Source organism: Mobula hypostoma, chromosome 13 (genome assembly GCF_963921235.1).
Source record: "Mobula hypostoma chromosome 13, sMobHyp1.1, whole genome shotgun sequence".
Classification (NCBI taxonomy): domain Eukaryota; kingdom Metazoa; phylum Chordata; class Chondrichthyes; order Myliobatiformes; family Myliobatidae; genus Mobula; species Mobula hypostoma.
In genome coordinates this window covers 90,124,377-90,146,894 of record NC_086109.1, presented here as the reverse complement: position 1 = coordinate 90,146,894, position 22,518 = coordinate 90,124,377, and the positions used below count along the sequence as shown (strand labels likewise).

Sequence of the window (22,518 nt, the reverse complement as noted above, 5' to 3'; positions counted from 1 at the left end):
AACAGAGTCACAGAAGTGTCGCCTCAACTGGAAGGACTGTTTGGGGCCCTGAATGATAGTGAGGGAAGAGGTGTAGGGGCAGGTATGGCACTTGTTCCACTTGCAAAGATAAGTACTAGTGGGGAGGGGTGAATGGACAAGGGAGTCACATAGGGAGTGAGCCCTGCAGAAAGTGGGGAGAGGGAGAGGGAAGATGTGCTTGGTGGTGGGATCCCATTGTAGGTGGTGGAAGTTACGGAGAATTATGTGCTGGATGCAGAGGCTACTGGCCTGACTTGACTTCTAATTGGGCCAAGCCTAAAGATTGTTTTAATCTATAATGACTCTGAAATATTAAGTGGTCTATCTTGCATTCTGGAGCAGTTTGAGAGTTAAGTGAAGAGTATCAGAAAGTGTTTCCCTACCTACTTTTTAATCAAACAATTGAAAGATATTGCGTAAAAGGTTTGGCTAAACTTCAGTGCGTATGGTTCATGAACTATGGAAAACTGAAATGATGTATTATAAAATGCCAGTCAGAACGATGATGGAAACACTGAAAGCTCATTGCTGTTTCATAATGTTGCTGATTTTTATAGGGGGTGGAACAGCATGTTAAAAATTCCATAGTGTGTAAGCTCTTCCATTTAATAATTACAGATAATTAAACCTTGGATAAGGCTCCAGTTTCACTTTATGTGCTAAATTGGCTCTTTCCTGCCAGAGAAGCAAATGGGTTGTGAGGTCAGTTTAAGGATGGAGAAAGAAATAATCTGCCCACGTTAGAGTTCTCTTGATATCTACACAGGTTTAAAGGCAGTGTGAGGATGAGTGCTTGTTAAGATTGTTCATTTAGGCTCACTTGTGAAGGATGTTTAATGGAGGTGCCCAGAAGAGTTTAAACCTTTAGAACATGGGTTCCCAAGCTGGGGTCCATGGAGCCCTTGGTAAGGTTGCATGGCATAAAAAAGTTAGGAACCTCTGCTGTAGAAGAACACTGCTGTTGGTAGGCAAGGAAGGTAACTTGTAAAAAGGTCATTATTGCTGTTATTTTGGAAAGCATATATATTTGCAAGCAAAATGAAAGTGTGTGAGCCCAATTGGAACTGATCAATTTTCCTTGTGTTAATCCAAACAAGGATAAACGTTATGTGCTGGCACGCTCCAAGAGCAAGGATGTGTTGGCTCTTGTACTGTTCCTCAATTCATTTTGTCCGGTGATCAACAGCCCCATGAATTAGTCTCCTTTTTGCCATAACTGATATGTAGAATGAAGAATAGAGGTGGTGATGGTTGGGTAGGAATATTATAAAAAGCAACCAAAGCATTTTTGATGAAGGCAGCTTGCAATTTGTTATCTATTCAATGACACCTAGGATCTATTCACAGTGTAATCTGTATCCCTTTATTATTGTTAGAATTTGTGTTGCCTCAAAATACTTCATGGAATTTTCCAGGAAGGTTATATGGTAAATGCGGTTTTATAGTGCAAATTCAGCTCTCTCAGGATAAGATAAACTGGGTGCTTAATTTCATGAGACCTGTGCCTGAGAATTGTTCAGTATACTCATTTGTTCGTTATGTGCTGTGTCGTATTACCTAGGCAATCATGGTCTTTCCATGACCATAATTATCCTGGCAAATTTTTCTTCAGAAATGGTTTGCTATTGCCTTCTCTGGGCAGTGTCTTTTACAAGATGGGTGACCCCAGTCATTAACAATACTCTTCAGAGATTAATATATTCTTCTGCCTGGCATCAGAGGTTACATAACCAGGAATTGTGATATGCACCAACCGCTCATAGAACTATCCACTCTCCTGTAGTTTCACATGACCTTGATTGGATGGCTAAGCAGGTGCTACACCTCGCCCAAGGGTAACCTGCAAGCTAGTGGAGGGAAGGAGCGCCTTACACCTCCTTTAGTAGAGATGCATCTCCACCCAGTGCCCTAGTTAAGACATTGTTTTGGAAGCAACTTTTCGTTTTGAAATAAATATTTATTTCCATTACAATCTGCATTAATATAGTTGATGAGAATTTCAGTGACTGTAGTTGCAGGATAGTGAAAAACATGCATAGAATACCTTGTTTTAATCTTATAATTGTTTCTATAAAGCAAGCAAGTCCAAACTGGGACAGCACACTTTGTAACTCGGCACCATCTGTTAGAATTCTCAGATCATAGCTTTATTGACAGATGTTGTAACAGATTTTGGCAAGTTTTATCTGTTCAAATACATAGTGGGGTAGAACTTTAATAGGAGCTGTAATTGTATTATAAGTGCAGTAAATTTCAGTGAAGTAAGATCAAAAGTTGTATTTAATCATCCCCACCATGGCTTTGTCTAACTAGGTCTCTTACCACAGATGAGCTAGAATGCACTGTTTTTTTTTTGCCATGTACGTAATTTTAAAGAGGTCTGATGTCAAAAGGATCTCGTTCTTTCAAGGTGTATATGACAAATAAACTCTTCTTGTGCTTCCAGCTGGGTACAGTTATCAATTTTAACTGATGTTTCAATGTCAAACTTTGCCAACTTCATCAGGGATGATGCTTAGGCACTTCTAGTCCAGTGGTATATATAGCCCTGTTGCCTATCCCCCTGTTGTCTATCCCTCATGATTGGTTAGTCCTCATCCATTCAGGCTTCTGCTGTCCTGCCTTGCTTACAATCAAATTCCAGTCCTGATTGTAGTCAGAGGGAAATGTAAAATTTGCTTTTGAGCCCCGAGACAAAGTAGATCAGAGGCAAAATCGGCAAACACACTTTAATAAGATAAATTTCAACAAAATCTGTTTCTAATGCTACTTATTTCACTGAAACAAAAAAATCTGCAAATAGTGAATCAGTGCATGATTAAATACAATATAGTACACATTTTCCTAATTTATTATATACAGTGCCTATAAAAAAAGTATTCACACCTCCCCCCCCCCCCCGGAAGTTTTCATGTTTTTTTTTACAACATTGAATCACAGTAGATTTAATTTGGCTTTTTTGACACTGAACAGAAAAAGACTCTTCCATGTCAAAGTGGAAACAGATCCCTATAAAGTGATCTAAATTAATTACAAATATAAAACACAAAATAACTGATTTCATAAGATTACAGTCTTGAGTCTGTGTGGATAGGTCTCTATCTGCTTTGCACATCTGGACTTTGCAATTTTTCCCTGTTCTTCTTTACAAAACTGCTCAAGTTCTGTCAGATTGCATGGAGATCATGAGAGAACAGCCCTTTTCAAGTCCAGCCACAAATTCTCAATTGAATTGAGGTCTGGACTCTGACTTGGCCACTCCAGGATATTAATTTTGCTGTTTTTAAGCCATTCCTGTGTAGCTTTGGCTTTATGCTTGGGGTCATTGTGTTGCTGGAAAACAAATCTTCTCCCAAGTGGCAGTTTTCTTGCAGACTGCATCAGGTTTTCCTCCAGGATTTCCTTGTATTTGCTGCATTAGTTTTACCCTCTACCTCCACAAGCCTTCAAGGGCATGCTGCAGCGAAGCATCCCCACAGCATGATGCAGCCACCACCATGCTTCATGGTAAAGATGGTGTGTTTTTAATTATGTGCCATGTTTAGCTTATGCCAAACGTAGCATTTAGTCTGATGTCCAAAAAGCTCAATAATGGTTTCATCAGTCCATATAACCTTCTTCCAGCTGACTTCAGAGTCTCCCACATGCCTTCTGGCAAACTCTAACCGAGATTTCGTGAGAGTTTTTTTCAACAGTGGTTTTCTCTTTGCCACTCTCCCATCTCAATCACTGAAGCTTATAACTCCTCTAAAGTTGGCATAGGTCTCTTGGTGGCCTCCCTCACTAGTCCATTTCTTGCATGGTCACTCAGTTTTTGAAGACGGCCTGCTCTTGGCAGAGTTACAACTGTGCCGTGTTCTTTCTATTTCTTGAAGATTGACTTAACTGTTGTTACGTACCCCGTAACTGGGTTGCCAAACCAGCAGAAATGGATCACTCAGTTGGAGTCTGGAGTACTAGAACTAAGAAAGTTTTATTAAAGAAACAAGCAACACAGTAATCGAAAGGATAATAAATGCAACAATTCAACAATGATAACCACACATGTGCACAGAATTAAGATAACAGCATCAATCAAGCTCTATCGTTGTCTAGGGGTAAATGACCAATTTCAAAATGACTCAAAGTTCAGTCCAGTTAGTAGTTCAGTTCGCAGTAATCGTTGCCATGGCGATGGACAAGGTGGGGGAAGAGAGACAGAGAAAACAGGAACAACTCATCATTCAGCACAGCTTCACTCACAGACCAGCGAGATTGCTCACGAGCAACTTTTGGGCGGGTCCTTGGTGATGTCACCTGAGGTCACCGACTGTGACCCCTCCTCCAGATGCGGTCGATCCTCTGCAGTGAACCCGGCGCCCAGGCAAGGGCGGACACACACCGGGTTCCCGCTGATCGTACCTTTCCACCCTTGTCGTTGTCTGGCACTTCTCACCCACTCGTGAGAGGCGCACCGCTTCCAGGGTCTCGTTACCTCGGGTGGCGTGTGTCCCTGTCTTAGCGAACCTGTCCCTTTTTATCCCCCTGCTGGGGTATCGCCTGTCCATCACTTCAAACAGTTCAGGGTTCAAAGGGGGGAGCCGCTCCAGACAGCTCTCTCTCCCACATCCCTTCATTACACATCTCCAGACGCTGCTCCATTGTTCCTTATCTCTCCTTCCCCTGAGGGCAGGTGGCAGACCAACTGCTGATGCCACTGATGCTAGTCCAGGCCAGCAAACATCTTAATTTTATGTGTATTCTCGTAACACTTCCCCCCTTTAAGGATTTTTACTGGGAGGTAAAAATTACAAACATGACTACATTATCGGATACATACACAATATACATCTTTAACAGTTATTTAGCTAATACAGAGAATTTGAAGCTGTCAACACCTTGACAGACAGTCATCACATTTTCTGTTCCTTTTACACGTGTTATTAATAATCCCTTAGACCAGGCTCCAACTCAGCAAACTTCATAGTGGCCAAAAACACTGATGAATTGCGACCAATGTAACCTCTCATTTGGTTTTGTCCCGGACCACAACAACAAGGGTCGTCCCATTCCGACTCAATTTTCTCTCGCAAGGGCTTAGTAGGAGGGGGACGGGTATTGACCGCAGAGTTATTGCAAAACTTCCTGCAGTACCCCACCATCTCCAAAAGCCTTCTGAGGGCCCTCTTGTCTGTCGGGGTTGGGAGGTCAGCGATAGCCTGCACTGTAGCTTGCATCACTGCCAGCTGCCCCTGTGTCACCACAATTCCCAGGTAAGTGACCCTCGTGTGGCCGAATTCATTTTTTTCAAGGTTCACTATCAAACTGGCTTCAGACAGCCGTGTTAAATTGCCAATACACACCTCTGTGTTCATCAGCCCTTTAGTCACTGAATTACTCGAAAAATATGGGTGTTGTTTACTTGGCTGCCCTATTGTAACCACAATCACCCAACGTCCCAGTTCTTTGCATTTCCTCGGGACAATCAAACACATAGGTGCGAGTCGTTTAATTACTCCTTCTAAAGATTCGCTTTGTTCGGGGATTAAGGGAGAGACCTTATCAGTAGACCTGGCCAAAACAATAGCCTTCTCCCGTCTGATCAATCCCATACTAATCATTTCAAAATGTTTTTTTTCTCTTATCAAGGGGCCCCTAGCTTCATTGATTTCCACGCTAACACCGACTAGGTTTGTTAGCATATCAAAAGCCGGTGACCGTCTCAGTTCGCGTCGGTCATGATCAATAACATTTTTCCCCCTGGGCAGCCGGTAACTCTCTTTCATGATTCCACCAACTGTTTCCTCCAGCACCGCAAAATGTCCACCGGGGGGTACCTCGTGGGCCATGTTAAAAACCTCATCCCCATAACTCTTTTGCACCACCCCCCATTCCTCATCTGCGGGTACTGTACTTGATTTCCCTTTCTTCCTTAGCACTTCCTCATCCGCACAATAGCTTGTCAAGGCTGTGTCAGAGAGAGCGGTCTCGGCAAAAACCATCAGCCCCTCGTCTCGCTCCTGCGTCTGCACAAATTCTTTCCTGGCTACTGCTACGTCCGTCCCAGCTCCCTCACTACCTCTTATCTCAGTACACCCTGTCTCATACAAGGTTGGCAGAAATGTTTCAGCCAAATTCACCATCGCGGGCGGGGCCTCCATGCTGGCAGGCTGACCCGTCAATCTCACGACTGGGAACACGATTCCTCCGGCGATGTCATTACCGAGCAAGACTTCCACGTCTTTCATCGGTAATTCGGACCTCACCCCGATCGTGACTAGTCCAGAGACCAGGTTGCTCTGTAAGCGTATCTGGTGCAAAGGGACTGACTCTGTCCCTTCCCCAACACCTTTGACCTCTACCTCCCCAGTCTGGGTCTCTGAGCTAAACTCTAATAAACTCTTCAGTATTAGTGACTGACACGCTCCCGTGTCTCTCCAGATCCGCACTGGAACTGGTTTTAACCTCTCCTTCACTGACACCAATCCGGCCGAGATAAACCTCTCGCGCCCTTCCTGGACTTTTTCAGACCTGTCCTTCCCTAGCGGTTCGCTTAACAGCTCGATACAGCCATTCAAAATTTCCGCTTTTCCTTTCCCCGTCTCCTTCCTTGGGGCAAAGCACCTGGACGCAAAGTGTCCGACTTTCCCACAATTAAAACAGACGACCCCAGGAGACTTCCGACCAGACTGCTCCCGGTCTACCTTATCCTTTTCACTAGTCCCCGGCTTACTTTCTGACTTTTCCGGCGGACTCTCCCCGCCGTCCTGACTACCCTTCTGGTAGCCTTTACTCGGGGCAACCTTCATTTTATGCGTCAACGCATACTCATCCGCTAACTTAGCAGTTGCGGCTAACGTGGCTGCCTCTTTCTCATCGAGGTAGGGTCACATACCCTCAGGGACACAACCTTTAAACTGCTCAATCAGAATCAGCTGCAGCAGTCTGTCATAATCCCCCTCTACCCCTTTCGAGGCGCATCAACGCTCACAATATGTTTGCATCTCACGAGCAAACTCCAAATACGTGCGGTCCCACCGCTTCCTCGCATTCCGGAACCTCTGCCGGTATGCCTCCGGGACCAACTCATAAATCCTGAGGATGGCCTCCTTCACCACCTCATACTTCTGGGCATCTTCCGCGGACAAAGCTGAGTAAGCTTGTTGGGCCTTCCCTTTCAGTACACTCTGAAGTAAAACAACCCACTTATCCCTTGGCCAGTCCTGACTTACAGCCACTTTTTCGAAGTGGAGAAAGTACCGATCCACGTCGGTATCGTCAAAAGGGGGAACCAGCCTAACCTCCTGGGTCGCCCGGAACCCTCCACTTTGGTTCGGCACGAGCCCCTGCTCGGCCCTTATCCTTAACTTTTCCAACTCGAATTCCCTTTCCCTCTGTTTCTCCTCTCTCTCCAACTGTCTCTCTCTCTCTTTCCTTTCCATCTCTTTCTCTTTCTCCTGCCTTTCTAACTGCTTCTCTTCGTGTTCTAACTGCCGTACCCGGAACTCGTGCTCGAGTCTCAATTTTTCAAGCTGTACCTGTACCGCGTCTCCAGCAGGTTTTTCAATAGACACCTCCCCCAGCTCACCTTGGGGAAACACACCTTTAGATACATAGTGCTCTACAATAGCTCTGTGTATCTCCTCTCTCCTCATTGTCGACTTCACCTTGGCAAGATTCACCCGTTTGGCCACAGCTATCAATTCCGATTTCCTGGCATCCTCTAATGCCTCCAAGGTCGGCGCCTTTATAAATTCCTCAACCTCCATTTCTGCTGTTTGTCTTTTCTTTCTTTCGGGAATTTTAACCCAATCAATTTACTCCGTCCCAAATTTAGCGTTCAAAATCGCGGACGAGAACCCCACTTATGTTACGTACCCCGTAACTGGGTTGCCAAACCAGCAGAAATGGATCACTCAGTTGGAGTCTGGAGTACTAGAACTAAGAAAGTTTTATTAAAGAAACAAGCAACACAGTAATCGAAAGGATAATAAATGCAACAATTCAACAATGATAACCACACATGTGCACAGAATTAAGATAACAGCATCAATCAAGCTCTATCGTTGTCTAGGGGTAAATGACCAATTTCAAAATGACTCAAAGTTCAGTCCAGTTAGTAGTTCAGTTCGCAGTAATCGTTGCCATGGCGATGGACAAGGTGGGGGAAGAGAGACAGAGAAAACAGGAACAACTCATCATTCAGCACAGCTTCACTCACAGACCAGCGAGATTGCTCACGAGCAACTTTTGGGCGGGTCCTTGGTGATGTCACCTGAGGTCACCGACTGTGACCCCTCCTCCAGATGCGGTCGATCCTCTGCAGTGAACCCGGCGCCCAGGCAAGGGTGGACACACACCGGGTTCCCGCTGATCGTACCTTTCCACCCTTGTCATTGTCTGGCACTTCTCACCCACTCGTGAGAGGCGCACCGCTTCCAGGGTCTCGTTACCTCGGGTGGCGTGTGTCCCTGTCTTAGCGAACCTGTCCCTTTTTATCCCCCTGCTGGGGTATCGCCTGTCCATCACTTCAAACAGTTCAGGGTTCAAAGGGGGGAGCCGCTCCAGACAGCTCTCTCTCCCACATCCCTTCATTACACATCTCCAGACGCTGCTCCATTGTTCCTTATCTCTCCTTCCCCTGAGGGCAGGTGGCAGACCAACTGCTGATGCCACTGATGCTAGCCCAGGCCAGCAAACATCTTAATTTTATGTGTATTCTCGTAACACTGTATACCAAGGGATATTCAGTGAATTGGAAATATTCTTGATTCCATCTCACGACTTGTGCTTTCTCAATAGTCTTTTTGCGGAGTTGCTTTTGTCTTCATGGTGTAGTTTTTGCCAGGATACTGACTCACGAGCAGTTGGACTTTCCACATACAGGTGTGTTTTTACTATAGTCAAGTGAAACACCTTGACTGCACACAAGTGATCTCCATTTAACTAATTATGTAACTTCTAAAACCAATTGACTGTACCAGTGATAACTTAGTGTGTCATATTAAAGGGGTGAATACTTATGCAATCAATTATTTTGTATTTTATTTTTGTAATTAATTTGGATCACTGTTGAGATTTCTTTTCACTGACGTGAAAGAGTTTTTCTGTTGATCAGTGTCAAAAAAAGCAAAATTAAATCCACTGTGATTCAATGTTGTAAAACAATAAAACAGGAAAACTTCCCGAGGGGTGGGGGCAGAATACTTTTTATAGGCACTGTATCAGTTACTTGATTTACAGTACTTTTCAGGATCTTTGAGAAAACTGATATTCCTTCCTTACATTGAATGTGAGGACGCACTTGTTAACAACAGTCTAATGAGCATATACTTTGAATGTGCTTTCAACAAGCACTATCTCTGTGGAATAAGTTCATGTCACGATATTAATATTGAACGCAAAATTAATGTCTGCAATATTATGGTCACACAGCATGTAAGTGGACTTTTTCAGCCATTACATTGCACCAACAATCAAGCAACCACTTGCACTAATCTCATTACATTCTCTCTGCATTTCCACAAAGCCCTCAGCCTTTTCTCTGTTCCACCCACTCTTGGCAAACCTCTCTCTCTCTCGCAGATTCTGCTGCACACTTAATTTTGGGGATGGAATTTGCAGTCGCCAGTTAATCTACCAACCACTATTGTTTGTTATGTGGGAGGATACTCACATGATCATAAGAGGAACGTGCACTCTCCACAAACGTGGCCATGGACATTGGGATTGACCAGACCACTAGAACTGTGTGACCATGGCATTGCATTAGGTGTGCAACTGAACAACCTAGTATTATTGCCCAATGGTAGACCGATATATTCTCTTCTGATAAATCTGCAGTTCTTGCATTTTACTCTTAACAACTGAGCCACCAGTGCTGTTTCCAGCAATTTTGTTTTCATTTTCACTCCTCCTTTGCTAATGAAATAGGTTAAACACACAGATTTGTTTGGATTCAAATGGAAATGTACGTTATCAATACAGTTTGAATGCAGTTTATAAAAGCTGTGTTTGTTACTCTGAATCTTGATTTTTGCAAACTGCAGATTATACGTAGCACGAGTCTTTGTAGTAGCGAGTCACAGTACCTAATTCTGTTTGGCCTGAAGCAATGAATGTGGTGTGCCAGAAATGTGTACTCAAGTTGTTGACTTGCTGTTATTTATATTGTAAATAGCATTTCAATGTACTAACAGGCAACAAGTTCAGATAATGAATCTTGGGTATGTCCGCTCATTGTGGGATGGGGGGTGAGCACTTAAGGAGATTCTCAAACCACTATTCTAAAGTGGTCTTAACTAACAAATAGGATATTAATTTTGAAGTGGTCTTGGCATTTGCAATGGATCTTGGTATAGGGGTTTGAGCGATCTTTATCCTTGTCTTCTCAATATTAGTTTTTTCCCCATAATACATCACTAGTAATGTTATTTCAAGCTTTCTCCTCCTGAAGTAAAGATAATCCTATGGAGTTTAATGCCATACTAGTTATAGTTGACTGTTTCTTGAATTTGGAATGCTGGCAAGCATTTTGAATGTAGGTATTGCAATCAAGCCCAAATCTTTTCTCTCCTGCTGTCTGACAGGGTAACATTTTGAAGTAGAAGACATGACTATTATTTCCTCACCACATCCCACCCCACCAGGTTAGGAATGACAAACCCATTTTGTAGTCCCCTGATTGACAACTGATGTAAAAATTGTGCATTGGTTGTTTGTCAGTCTGCGTGTATTTCTCTATTCTACTATGAATGCCTGCAAGAAAGATTGAATGGGTTAGATCTTTCTTCCCTAGAATTAGAAGATTGAGGGGAGATTCGATAGAAGTAAATAAAATTATGAGAGGTATAGATAGGGTCAATGACTGCAATCTTTCTCCATTGAGATTGGGTGAAACTATAAGATGATGTCATGGGTTAAGGGTGAAAGGTGAAATGTTTAAGGGGATCATGGGAGGAAACTTCTCTACTCAGCAGGTGGTGAGACTGTGGAATGAGCTACCAGCCCAAGTGGTGGATGTAATCTTGATTTCAACATTTAAGAGAAGTTTGGATAGGTACATGGAGGGAAGGGGTATGGAGGGCCACAATCCAGCTGCAGGTTGATGGGACTAGGTAGTTTAAGTGGGCTGGCATAGACTGAAGGTCCTGTTTCTTATAACTCTATGACTCTAAAATGAATCTTGATATCAAAGTATACATTCTTTGATAATAAATTTACTTTGAATCTTGAGCCTTTAAATTCAGGCATATTTTGTCCATCTTTGTATTTTGTGGTTCAATGCAGCGCAAGTTTTGAGGGTATTTTGAAATCCTAATGTACACTTCAGAGAACTGGTGCAAATTCTAAGTTTTAATTGGTACAAAAAAGACAGATACTAGAGATTGGAACTATGTTCATTAAATATGATTCCATTAATTTGTGGTTGTAGTTAATGACTGTGTGCATTTCTGTCTATCAGAGCTACTCCATGGCAGTTTACCTTGTAAAACAGTTGTCTTCTGCTGTGTTGCTTCAAAGACTACGAGCAAAAGGAATACGAAACCCGGACCATTCCAGAGCATTAAGTAAGTGCAAAGACTAACAAGTTAAAAATTTGCATAAGTAATCAGGCAGTGCCTTTGTATGATTAAAAATCAGTGCTACTGTTCAAAACTGTATCCTTTCTGGTTACTATTGATTTTAGTCCATTCATAAGAGTTTAATCTAATTCCAGCCATAAATACGCTGTTAGTTCATGATATACTGAAAGTTTGTGTTCATTGTTGCCATGTCAATGGGATCTGTCATCTCTTGCCTCACTAGTGATACAATCTCAGATTCAGATTCATTTATTTGTCACATGTGCATTGAAGCAATGAATTCTGTCATTTGTGTTAACAACTAACACAACCTGTGGGTGTGCCTAGGCAGCCTGCAAGTGTTGCCAATTTCTCTCAATTCCAATTCTGAAAGTGTAATGGAAGGTGCCTTTATAGGTTACAGTAGCTGCAACTGTCATTGGTTTTCCTCCATGATGTGAATAGTGCATATCAGTAAGCCATTTGATAGCAAAGGGATGGTTAGCACTGCTGAAATAGGTTCTGCTCTGCTCTACCATAGTCATGCACATTATTAAGCACGGTTCATGGTTCATACCTTTGAGAACCCTACGGGGTTTTACTTTTCCATAAACAAAGACCACAAACCCTACGCAAACACTACAGCCAAGTTTTCTTGCCGACCTATCAGTAGTGATCTAAACCTTATGCCATTGTGAACCTTGTGATGCTCTGCCACATTATTTGAACCATTTTATGATATTTCATGAAGACCAGCCAGCAGAAAGACCCCATATAGCTTAGTTTTTAAAATGATATTTCAAATGGGACTGTTCTCCAGTAATCTTAAAAGTGAAGTAATGTTGAATCATGAGCAATAAAGAACAATGCTTTTTGTTTGCATAAAACTTTAGCCTTTAATGTGCCTCATTTTATCCTTTTGAGCTTTTCAATTGATTCTACCTGTGCCAGGTTTTATATGTGCATTGCCAAACTATTCACAAGTACTTCAAACATCTGAGCTCAATTCTGTTCTATCCTTTTCCAATATTTAGAAATGCATTAACAATTGGTAAGTGACAGGAAGTTGACTGATTTTTTTGTCACTAGGCTAAAGAGTAGATTCAGTTGAGTTAAGCTGAGATTGATTAACCGGAGCAGGATCTGGGACTTCTGTTGTTCTGAAATTTTGTCTTACGCTTGCTATCTGACAGGTTGGGTAAATTCATGCTTGTTTACATTTTTAAGGAGTTAAAATTTGAAATTATCATTACTTGGTTTAGAAGCATGCTAATTTAAAAAGGTTGCATTTGTTGAAACATTTGCTGAATTATGAAAGCTGCTGTTTTGTGTTTTTTTTTAAGTGTGATGTGCCAAAACTGTATTTGTTCTTCAGCATTTAACTACTGTGCTGACTTTACACTTGATGTTCCATTAAAATCTAGCTGCAGCAATTTTGGCCAAGTGCCCAAGTAGCCACTAATTGACTGATCAGGCTAAGTGATTTCTGTTTACTGTATAGTTCAGCTATTTGAAGAGCTCAGAAGCACTGCAGGATTAATGTTGAAAATGAGCAACTAAAAGTAGCTCAAATGTTCTGGTGTAGGAGACCAAGCACTTATTTATTCATCAGTTTTCTAAACTAAAAAAAAATTTCTCAGAAATGAATGTTTTAACTCAGAATTGATCACTGTAGCTAATGGGATCTCTTGATTTGATTTAATTGCACTTTGGAAGGCTTTTGATTTCAATGTCTTAGCTCATCATCACAGTCGCATCATCTCGTGACCACAACTTCGAACTGATTCTACAATCTACAAATTCATTTTCAAGGACTCTTTTACAACTTGTTCTCAGTTATTTTTTTATGTGTGGTTTGTCTTTTGCACATCAAGTTTATTGAGCTGTGTATGTTTCATTGCAAGGGGTATTGTAGGCGAGGTGGATGAGCTTAGGATCAGCACATGGAATTATGTAATGTAACCACTAGGGAGACTTGGTTGCAGGACTGGCAGTTCAATGTTCCATCATTTTAGACATATAGAGCTGGAAGGGTAACATTATTAATCAGGAAAAATGTCATGGCAGTGCTTGGTTAGGACAGACTGGAGTCCTCATCTAAGTGAGGCTTTATGGGTAGAATGGAGAATAAAAAAAGTATGACCACGATATTGGGATTGTATTATAGACCACCCAACAATCAGTGGGATTTAGAGAAGCAAATTTTTAGAGCGATTGCAGACTGCTGCACGAAACATAAAGTTGTGATAATAGGTGATTTTAACGTTCCAAGTATTGACTGGAACTCCCATGCTGTAAAGGGGCTGGATGGAAAAGAGTTTGTCAAATGTGTTCAGGAAAGTTCCCTTCGTCAGAACGTAAGTCCCAACTAGAAAGAGTGGGACACTAGATCTCCTATGAGGGAATGAGACAGGGCAGGTGACAAGTTTATGTAGGGGAAGACTTTGCATCTAGTGATCATAATGCCATGAGTTTCAAGGTAACTATGGGAAAGGAAAGGTCTGGTCCTCAGGCTGAGATTCCAAATTGGAGAAAGGCCAATTTTGATGGTATCAAAAGGATCTGGCAAGTGTGGATTGGGCTAGGATTTTCTGGCAAAGGTATACTTGGTAAGTGGGAGGCCTTCAAAAGTGGAAATTTTTAGAGTACAGAGTTTGGATGTGCTTGTCAGAATAAAAGGTAAAGACAATTTGTGTAGGGAACCTTGGTTGACAGAAGATATTGAGACCCTGGTTAAGTTTTAATTAAAAAGGAGGTACATAGCAAGTATAAGCAAGTAGGAACAAAGGAGGTACTTGAGGAGTATAAGTAATGTCAGAGAACACTTGAGAAGGAAACCAGGAGGGCTAAAAGGAGGCATGAGGTCGCTCCAGTAGACATGTTGAAGGAGAATCCAAAGGGCTTCTACAGATGTGTTAAGAGCAAAAGGATTGCAAGGGACAAAATTGGTCCTCTGGACGAATAGAATGGTAATCTATCCACGGAGCCAAAAGAGATGGAGGAGATCTTAAATGTAGTTTTTGTATGTCTTTTCTCGTGAGATGGACACAGAGTCTGTAGATGTGAGGAAACGCAGCAGTGACGTCGTGGACCATATACAGATTATGGATGAGGAAGAATTTGCTGTTTTGAGGCAAATTAGGGTGGATAAATCCCCAGGGCCTGACAGTATGTTCCCTTGGACCATGTGGGGTGCTAGTACAGAAATTGCAAGGGCCCTAGCAGAGATATCTAAAACATTCTTAGCCATGGGTGAGGTGCCAGAGGATTGTTGTTCTGTTGTTTAAGAAAGACAGTAAGAATAATCCAGGAAATTATAGCTCGGTGAGTCTGACACCAGAAGTGGGAAGGTGTTCGAAGGGACCGGATGCATAAGTATTTGGATATTCAGGGACTGATTAGGGATAGTCAACATAGCTTTGTGCGTGGTAAGTCCTGTCAAAGTAATCTTAGATTTTTTTTTGAGGAAGTTACCTGGAAAGTTCATGAAGGCAAGGCAGTGGATGTTGTCTACATGGACTATAGCAAGGCATCTGACAAGGTCCTGCATGGGAGGTTAGTCAAGAAGGTTCAGTCACATGGCATTTAAGATGAGGTAGTAAATTAGATTAGACATTGGCTTTGTGGGAGAAGCCAGAGAGTTGTCGTAGAGGGTTGCCTCTCCGACTGGAGCCTTGATTAGTGCTGTGCCGCAGGGATCAGTCCTGGGTCTGTTGTTGCTTGTCATCTACATCAACGATCTGTATGATAGTGTAGTAATCTGGATCAGCGAATTTGCAAATGAAAAATTTGATGGTGAAGACTATCAAAGCTTGCAGAGGGATCTGGACCAGCTGGAAAAATGCACTTAAAAATGGCAGATGGAATTTAATGCAGACAGGTGTGAGATGTAGCACTTGGGAGGACCAACCATGGTAGGGCCTATATGATGAGAGAGAGGGCACTGAGGAGTGCAGTAGAGTAGGAGTATCTGGGGCTACAGATCCATAATTCTTTGAAGGTTGCATGACAAGTAGATAGGGTCATAAAGAAAGCTTTTGACACATTGGCCCTCATAAATCAATGTACTGAGTACTGGAGTTGGGATAGAAAGCCTACAGCACAATACAGGCCTTTCTGCCCACAATGCTGTGCCAAACATGTACGTACTTTAGAAATTACCTAGGGTTACCCTTAGCCCTATATTTTTCTAAGCACCATGTACCATTAATGTTATGTTGAAATTCTATAAGCCATTGGTGAGACCTAATTTGGAGCATTGTATTCATTTTTGGTCATCTACCTACAGGAATGAGATAAATATAATAGAAAAGGTGCAGAGAAAATTTACATGGAAGGTGTCCAGACTTGTGGATCTGAATTATAGTGAAAGGTTAGGACTTTATTCTCTAGAAGATGGAAGATTGAGAGGAGATTTAATAGAGGTATTCAAAATTATCAGAAATATAGAAAGGGTAAATGCAAGCAGGATTTTTCCACCAAGGTTAGGTGAGACTACAACTAAAGGTTGTTGGTTAAGGGTGAAAAGTTAAATGTTTAGGGAGAACATGAGGGGGGACTATTTCACTTAGAGGATGGTGAAAGTGTGGAACTAGCTGCCAGCGCAAGTGGTGGATGTGGGGTCGATTTCAACATTTAAGAAAAATTTAGATAGGTACATGGGTAAGGGGTGTATGGAGGGTTATGATCTGGGGACAGGTCAATTGGACTAGGCAGATTAATAGTTTAGCACAGGCTAGATAGGCCAAAGGGCCTGTTTCTGTTCTGTAGTATTCTACGATTCTATGACTAAGTCATGCTACGTTTTTAAGTAAACTTAACTTGTTTTTAACTCCCTTATTCTCTGAATTGGTGACTTCATTACTTTGATTACAGACATTTGTTTCTGCATGTAATGAACTTCCCCTGGGCTGTTCAATTTGCTCTAAAAGAGCTAGCCATTCCTCCTTTCCAATTGATTATGTGACAAGCATCTTTCAAAATGTATCATAGCAATTTCAGTATAAATGATGAAAACAGCTTGCCACGCAAACTCTGATTCTCTGTGGCAGTAGCCTATCGGGAAAGTTCCTGGAATCAAAATGTGGCATTCTTTGGCTTCAAATTGTCTTCCTCTTAAATGTGCTAGCTCATGATTGGTCTTTATTTGTTAATGATAGGAATTGCCCAAGGGGCAATCCTTGAAGCTTGTTAGCCAGTGGTCACAGGCTCTCAGCTATATCACAGCTGAATTGGATCTTTGGTATCTGTTGATTGTAGGTTCTTATAAGGGTTAGTGAATGTAATTAAGAATGGAAACCCGAACTTTCTTTCTGTTTTAAAAAAAACAGGTTAAGTGAATTTTCGTATGCCTAATGGGGTGAGAAAACTCTGAGAAGACTCATTAAATCTTGAGCTTTTTAACATCCAGCAAGGTCTTTATCCATTCGGTTTTAGAAAGCAGTGGTATATTTAATCAGAGGTTTAATTCTTAGCTCAAAAGTCAGACGTCATATGCACATGTGTGTATAGGTACAATGAAAAACTTGGAATAACACATTAGGCACATGGTATTAGACATCATTAACAAGAAAAACATAAATTACGAAATAATCTAAGAAAGAACAAAATGAATACAAAATAAAATCTCTGTCATGTAAAATTATTAGGTTGTTGCTATTATTGAAATAGCAATTAGGGTTTTACAGGTTGTTTCAAAAACCAAATGGTTGAAAGGAACCTATTCTTGAACCTGGTGGTGTGGGACATCAGACTTCTATACCTTCTGCCACGGCTGCGAGAAGATCGCATGGGCATCTTTGATAGATGTTGCCTTCTTGACGCAGTGCCTGGTGTAGGTACTTCTGATATGGGAGGGAGGTGCTTGTGATCATTTAAGTTTTTTCCTTAAATTTTTGACTTGTATTTTAAATATTCCCAAATTAATTCTGTAAGGTCTTTTCACTCTCACTGGCTATTTGCACATTTTTTCCTATTTATTTATGGGATATGTGGATTATGAACTACCCAATATTTATCCCCATGCCCCCTCATCATTTTTTGGTGAGATTCCATCTTTTATTGCTACTTTCTCTGAGACAACAGCTTGAGCCATTGGTGCCTTTTGTGGCCATGTGGCCTGCAAAAAACACTGATGAACTTAATGGTCTTAGCAGATACCAACAAGCTTGCTTTAGGAATTCAGAACCAATCCTGCCAGCAGGAGTCATGACACAGTGCAAGAGAAACTTAGAGCGCCCTGACAACATCAAATAGTCTGTCTCCAGCTGTAATTTCTAATCCTCCTGCTTATTATAGTAAATGAAAGCTGATATAACCCATAATTAGCCTGCTGTTTGTTGCTATCAATGGTGATTTTATTTTTCGGCACAACCTTTCAAAAGACCTGTACTTCTGGATAGGTTCCAAAGGTGAAAGGTCCTGTGCTGCCACCTTTAGTTAATTAAAGCCCTTGCCAAAAGTGGCTTTGACCAATAAATAAGATCTAGAAGCACAGTGGATGTTACTGTTGCCACCGCAGTTCCAAAATAGAATTTGAGCCCAACAAATGAAACGTTTCTGCCTTGGGCCAAATTTGTTTAAAGGATCGACTGGCTGATCTTTGCCTCTCCCTTTTCCTTACTCTTTTCCTGTTCTGTCCTTTCATTTCTCTCAGAATATAAGAATGATGTAGAACTGTGATATATTTGATAAATAATGAGGCAGTTCTCATTAAGGGATTGGAGGTGGAGAGCGTTAGTAACTTTAAATTCCTTCACGTTATATCAGAGGATCTGTTCTGGGATCAACGTGCAAGTGCCATCACATATACTTTCTTAGAAGTTTGTGTAGATTCATTAGTCACCTAAAACTTTAGATGCACAGTGGAGAGTATCCTAACTGGTTGTATCACAGCCTGGTATGGAAACACCAATGCCCAGGAACAAAGATGTCTACAGGGAATGCTGGATACAGCCCAGTCCATTACAGGCAAAGTCCTCTCCTCCACTGAATACATTTACAAGGAGCACTGCCGTAAGAAAGCAGCATCCATCATGAAGGATCTTTACCACACAGGCTTGTACCTTCACTCCTACCATCAGGTAAGAAGGACATACCACCAGGTTCAGAAACACTTACTACCGTTCAACCATCAAGCTCAGGAACGGACGTGGATGACTTCATTCACCTCACCTCTGAATTGATTCCACAACCTACAGACTCACTTTCAAGGATTCTACAACTCTCACTCTCAGTGTTATTTATTTGTATATAAATCTGTATGTGTAAATTTTATATACAATGCCTTCTTTTGCACATTGGTTGTTTGTCAGTATTTGTATATAGTTTTTCACAAATTCTATTATATATCTTTATTTTCCCGTAAATGCCAGCAAGAAAATAAATCTCAGTAGTATATGGTGATATACACTGTATGTACTTTGATAATAAATTTACTTTTACTTTTGGGGGGGAAAATAGACATGATCTTGACAGTTCAGTTTAGAATGCTGGGTGTGAAGGTATTTGGACAATGGCTTTCAAGTGCATAGTCAACTGTTCTTTGGAACTGCTGCTTTTACTGTTCCCTCTGTCTCTCATAGAATTTGGTTCACTTTGCACAGTGTAAGCTGTAATTTTTTAATGTCTGTTGAGGCAAAAAGGAGGGTGTGAGCAGATTATGGTTCTTGTTCCAAGAGCTGTAATATGTAGATATAACAAGATCTGCTGGAAAGAGAATTGCCCGCCACTTAGGTCACTCCTAACCAGAAACTTCCCATTTCCTCTCAGCCCCACAGGGTTTATACTATGTAGGCACATCTTGCACAGTGGTTTTGTGGTGCCTCGGTTTTTAACAGGAAGGGACAAAAGAGGAAATGTAGACTAGATTCAGACATTAAGCAAATATTTATGTTCACACTTTTAGAGTGTCGTGAAGCAAAACAGTAAAGTCAGTTGTTGTTCCTGTAAGCTGTATGATGGGTATTTCTGATTGTATTAAGATAAAGCCTGCTTCTGTCACTGGAAGCTTCTGTACTGCAGAGCACAAAATTATGCCAGATCAGAAAGTTCCTTTGTTATGTGGTCAGACAGGATGGTAGTGCTGATGTTACAGTTGGCCTCTGTGCTGCAGACTAAGGAAGTACAAATAAAATCATAGGCATGACTATAATTACTGTACAATAGCTCCAGCTGTAAATTTTATATATGTGGATGTCAGATAAGGATGGAACGGCGATTGGCTGTGATTACCCCAGATGGTGGTAAGCTTACAGCTTCAGTGTACTACCATAACTTGTACGTGAGAAACAGCTTTTGAGCGGGTACTGAGGGTACCTATGAATCTGAGGGGGGGGGGAGCTTGTAACTCGTACAGTGTCTGTTTTGTATTAAAATAATAGCTCAAGTCAGCTTTCTTAAGTAATTGGGAAAAAAACTCTTCTCTTCCACATGCAGTCAAAGAAAAATTAACAGCCGATCCCGACAGTGAAATCGCCACAACCAGTTTACGGGTGTCTCTGTTGTGTCCTGTGAGTACAACCATATCTGAATTATTAATGATTAAATTACCTTCTCTTCCTCTTACAGTGTTTATTAACTGTTTGTTATCTGAAACACATATTCGATGTTATTGATTACCAGATATAAAATCTATGTTATTCATAGATTTAGTAACTTGCTTATGGTGCAACATGAATACTGACTTTGTGCTTAACATTCTGTAAAGTTGTCAAGCTTTTTTAAAAAAATGCTGGCCTAACTCACACAAATGCTGAAGGAACTCGGGGGTCATGGAGCATCTATGGAGAAGGAAAACAGTCAACGTTTGGGGCTGAGACTCTTCATCAGTATCTAATGAGGGGTCTTGACCTAAATGTCGACTGTTTGTTCCAGTACATAGAATTTACTTGACCTTCTGGATTTTTCCAGCAGCTTGTATGTGTTAATCTGAATTTCCAACATCTTCAGAATCTCTTGTGTTTATGATTATTCTAGCCTAGACTGCGAGCTCAGTTTGTGTAAATATTGGGTGCAATAGAAGTACAAAAGATGCACGTCCTAGTTTGGTGACAGTAATAGCTGAAACAAATTTTCAATGTACTTATGCACAAATTCTTCCAAATGACTTATAAAAATGTCTTTGTTGTTGTTCAATCAGCTATCCATGTCTAACACATCATTTAAGTCATATTCCTGATTTGCCCTGAAAACATTTTCTTCAAATGTTATCCCAGCTGAGGTGGATGGCCCATGGGCAGCTCAAGAGTCCAGTCTTCATGTGGTGGTGTGGTCACAGCTAGTCCTATACTCACCATTGACATCCACTAATATACACCTCCCAACAGGTAACACTGTGTAGTGGTTGGGAGCACAAATTCACCACTACAGAAATGAAAAATTATATTGGGGAAAGGAAAATAAGTAAGAGGAGTTGTCAATAATTGTCAGAGCACTCGGAGCATTGAGCAATAGAGAACATCTGTCTGCATAAATAAGCCATTTGGGATATTTTTCCGTACAAGCTGAAATGTAGAATACAAGGACACAGCACTGTGCCACAATTGTATGCAACTTCAGTTTAACCTCAGCTGCATACAACTCAGCTACTCACATTAGGGGAAGAATTTTCTAGCGAGGGTTTAGAGACTTACAAAGATTAGTTCTTTCGTTGGTACTGCGATAATAAATTTACTTTGAACTTTGGAACATTTATTAGTTAAAATACTGGGATTGTTTTCTTTATTAAGATTGCTGAGGGGAGATTCCTGGAATTTGAATGGCGATGGCAGTGCGCTCGGATGCAGCAGCCTCTCTGGGTCCAGACAAAGGTGCAATTGTTCGTCCTTTATGTCTTTTACACAATCGCAAGGCACTGCTGGATATTAAGAACACCAGATACTTCAGGTCTACCCCACCAGTGAGTTGCTGGATAGCAGTCGGGCCAGAATTGTTGTGCACCATGATGTAGCCTGCTTCAGCCACTCAAGGAAGAAAGTGTCAGTGTCGGTGTGTGGAGGCAGCACATGCTCCAACAGACGGCGCAGTGATTGTCTTGGATGTTTTTGTTGCGATTGCAAGAAGCTGGTGGATGTTGGTAATGCAGAATACTGCAAGCCCGAGTCACTGGTTCATTGACAAGACCAGCAGCGGGGAGCTGTGTTGCCTCAGTTGTGCAGACAAGGCCCTCATGCCTCGGGTTGTCTGTTGTGGTTGCTGGGAAAGGAGACACCAGAGCCAGCTGTGTTCTGGATTCCATGCTGGGGGTTGGAGGCTGGCCCTTCCTGTCAGTGCTGACCTCCAGTGTTCGCTCGGTGGAAGACAAGTTGGAGTGCGTTCGTCTGTAGCTGTACTTGGGCAAGATGAAAAACTGCTACTGGCTTGTACTGCAGAAATATGGCTCCAGGACAACATCCCAGGCACCATCAATCAACAGGCAATGACACTCAGGGACTTGGGCTATATTATTTTTTAAATTTTTGTTTTGTAGCTATGTTTTGCACCTTGGCCCTAGGGGAGCATTGTTTTGTTTGGCTGTATCCATGTATATGGTTGAATGACAATTAAATTTGAACTTGATCAGAGCTGCCAATGAGGTTGGAGGGGGTAGAGGCAGGAGAAGCATAGTTACAATGTAAGGATTGATTAGGTGTGGAGTGGTTGGAGGTGAGAATGGTGGTGGAAAGGCATAGTTATAAGGTAATGATGGAAAGGACATCAGAGCAAAGATAATTTAACTCAAAGAGCAATACTCTGGAATTTGCTGACTGAAAGTTCAGTAAAGAAAGGCTTGTAACACTTCAGAAATACCATAACACAGGGCCATAATTGGACCATTTGGCCCATTGAATCTACTCTTGAATTTTGATTGTGGCTGATTTATTTTCCCTCTTAACTCCATTCTCCTGCCTTCTCCCTGTAACCTTTGCCAACCTAACCAATCAAGAACCTATCAATCTCTGCTTTAAATATACCC

At 41.6% G+C, this 22,518-nt stretch overlaps 1 protein-coding gene across 4 annotated transcripts in view; it reads left to right on the top strand.

Annotated features, from left to right (window-relative positions):
• pias1b (protein inhibitor of activated STAT, 1b) overlaps window positions 1–22,518 on the top strand; it is a 224,412-nt gene that overhangs the window by 160,040 nt on the left and 41,854 nt on the right. For 3 of the 4 annotated variants that reach the window (XM_063066158.1, XM_063066159.1, XM_063066160.1), the window contains 3 exons: window positions 11,465–11,570; window positions 20,001–20,074; window positions 21,293–21,373. In XM_063066158.1, the coding sequence (XP_062922228.1) occupies window positions 11,465–11,570; window positions 20,001–20,074; window positions 21,293–21,373 (261 nt within the window). The remainder of the gene's footprint in view (window positions 1–11,464; window positions 11,571–20,000; window positions 20,075–21,292; window positions 21,374–22,518) is intronic. The other variant, XM_063066161.1, reaches the window with a different exon arrangement.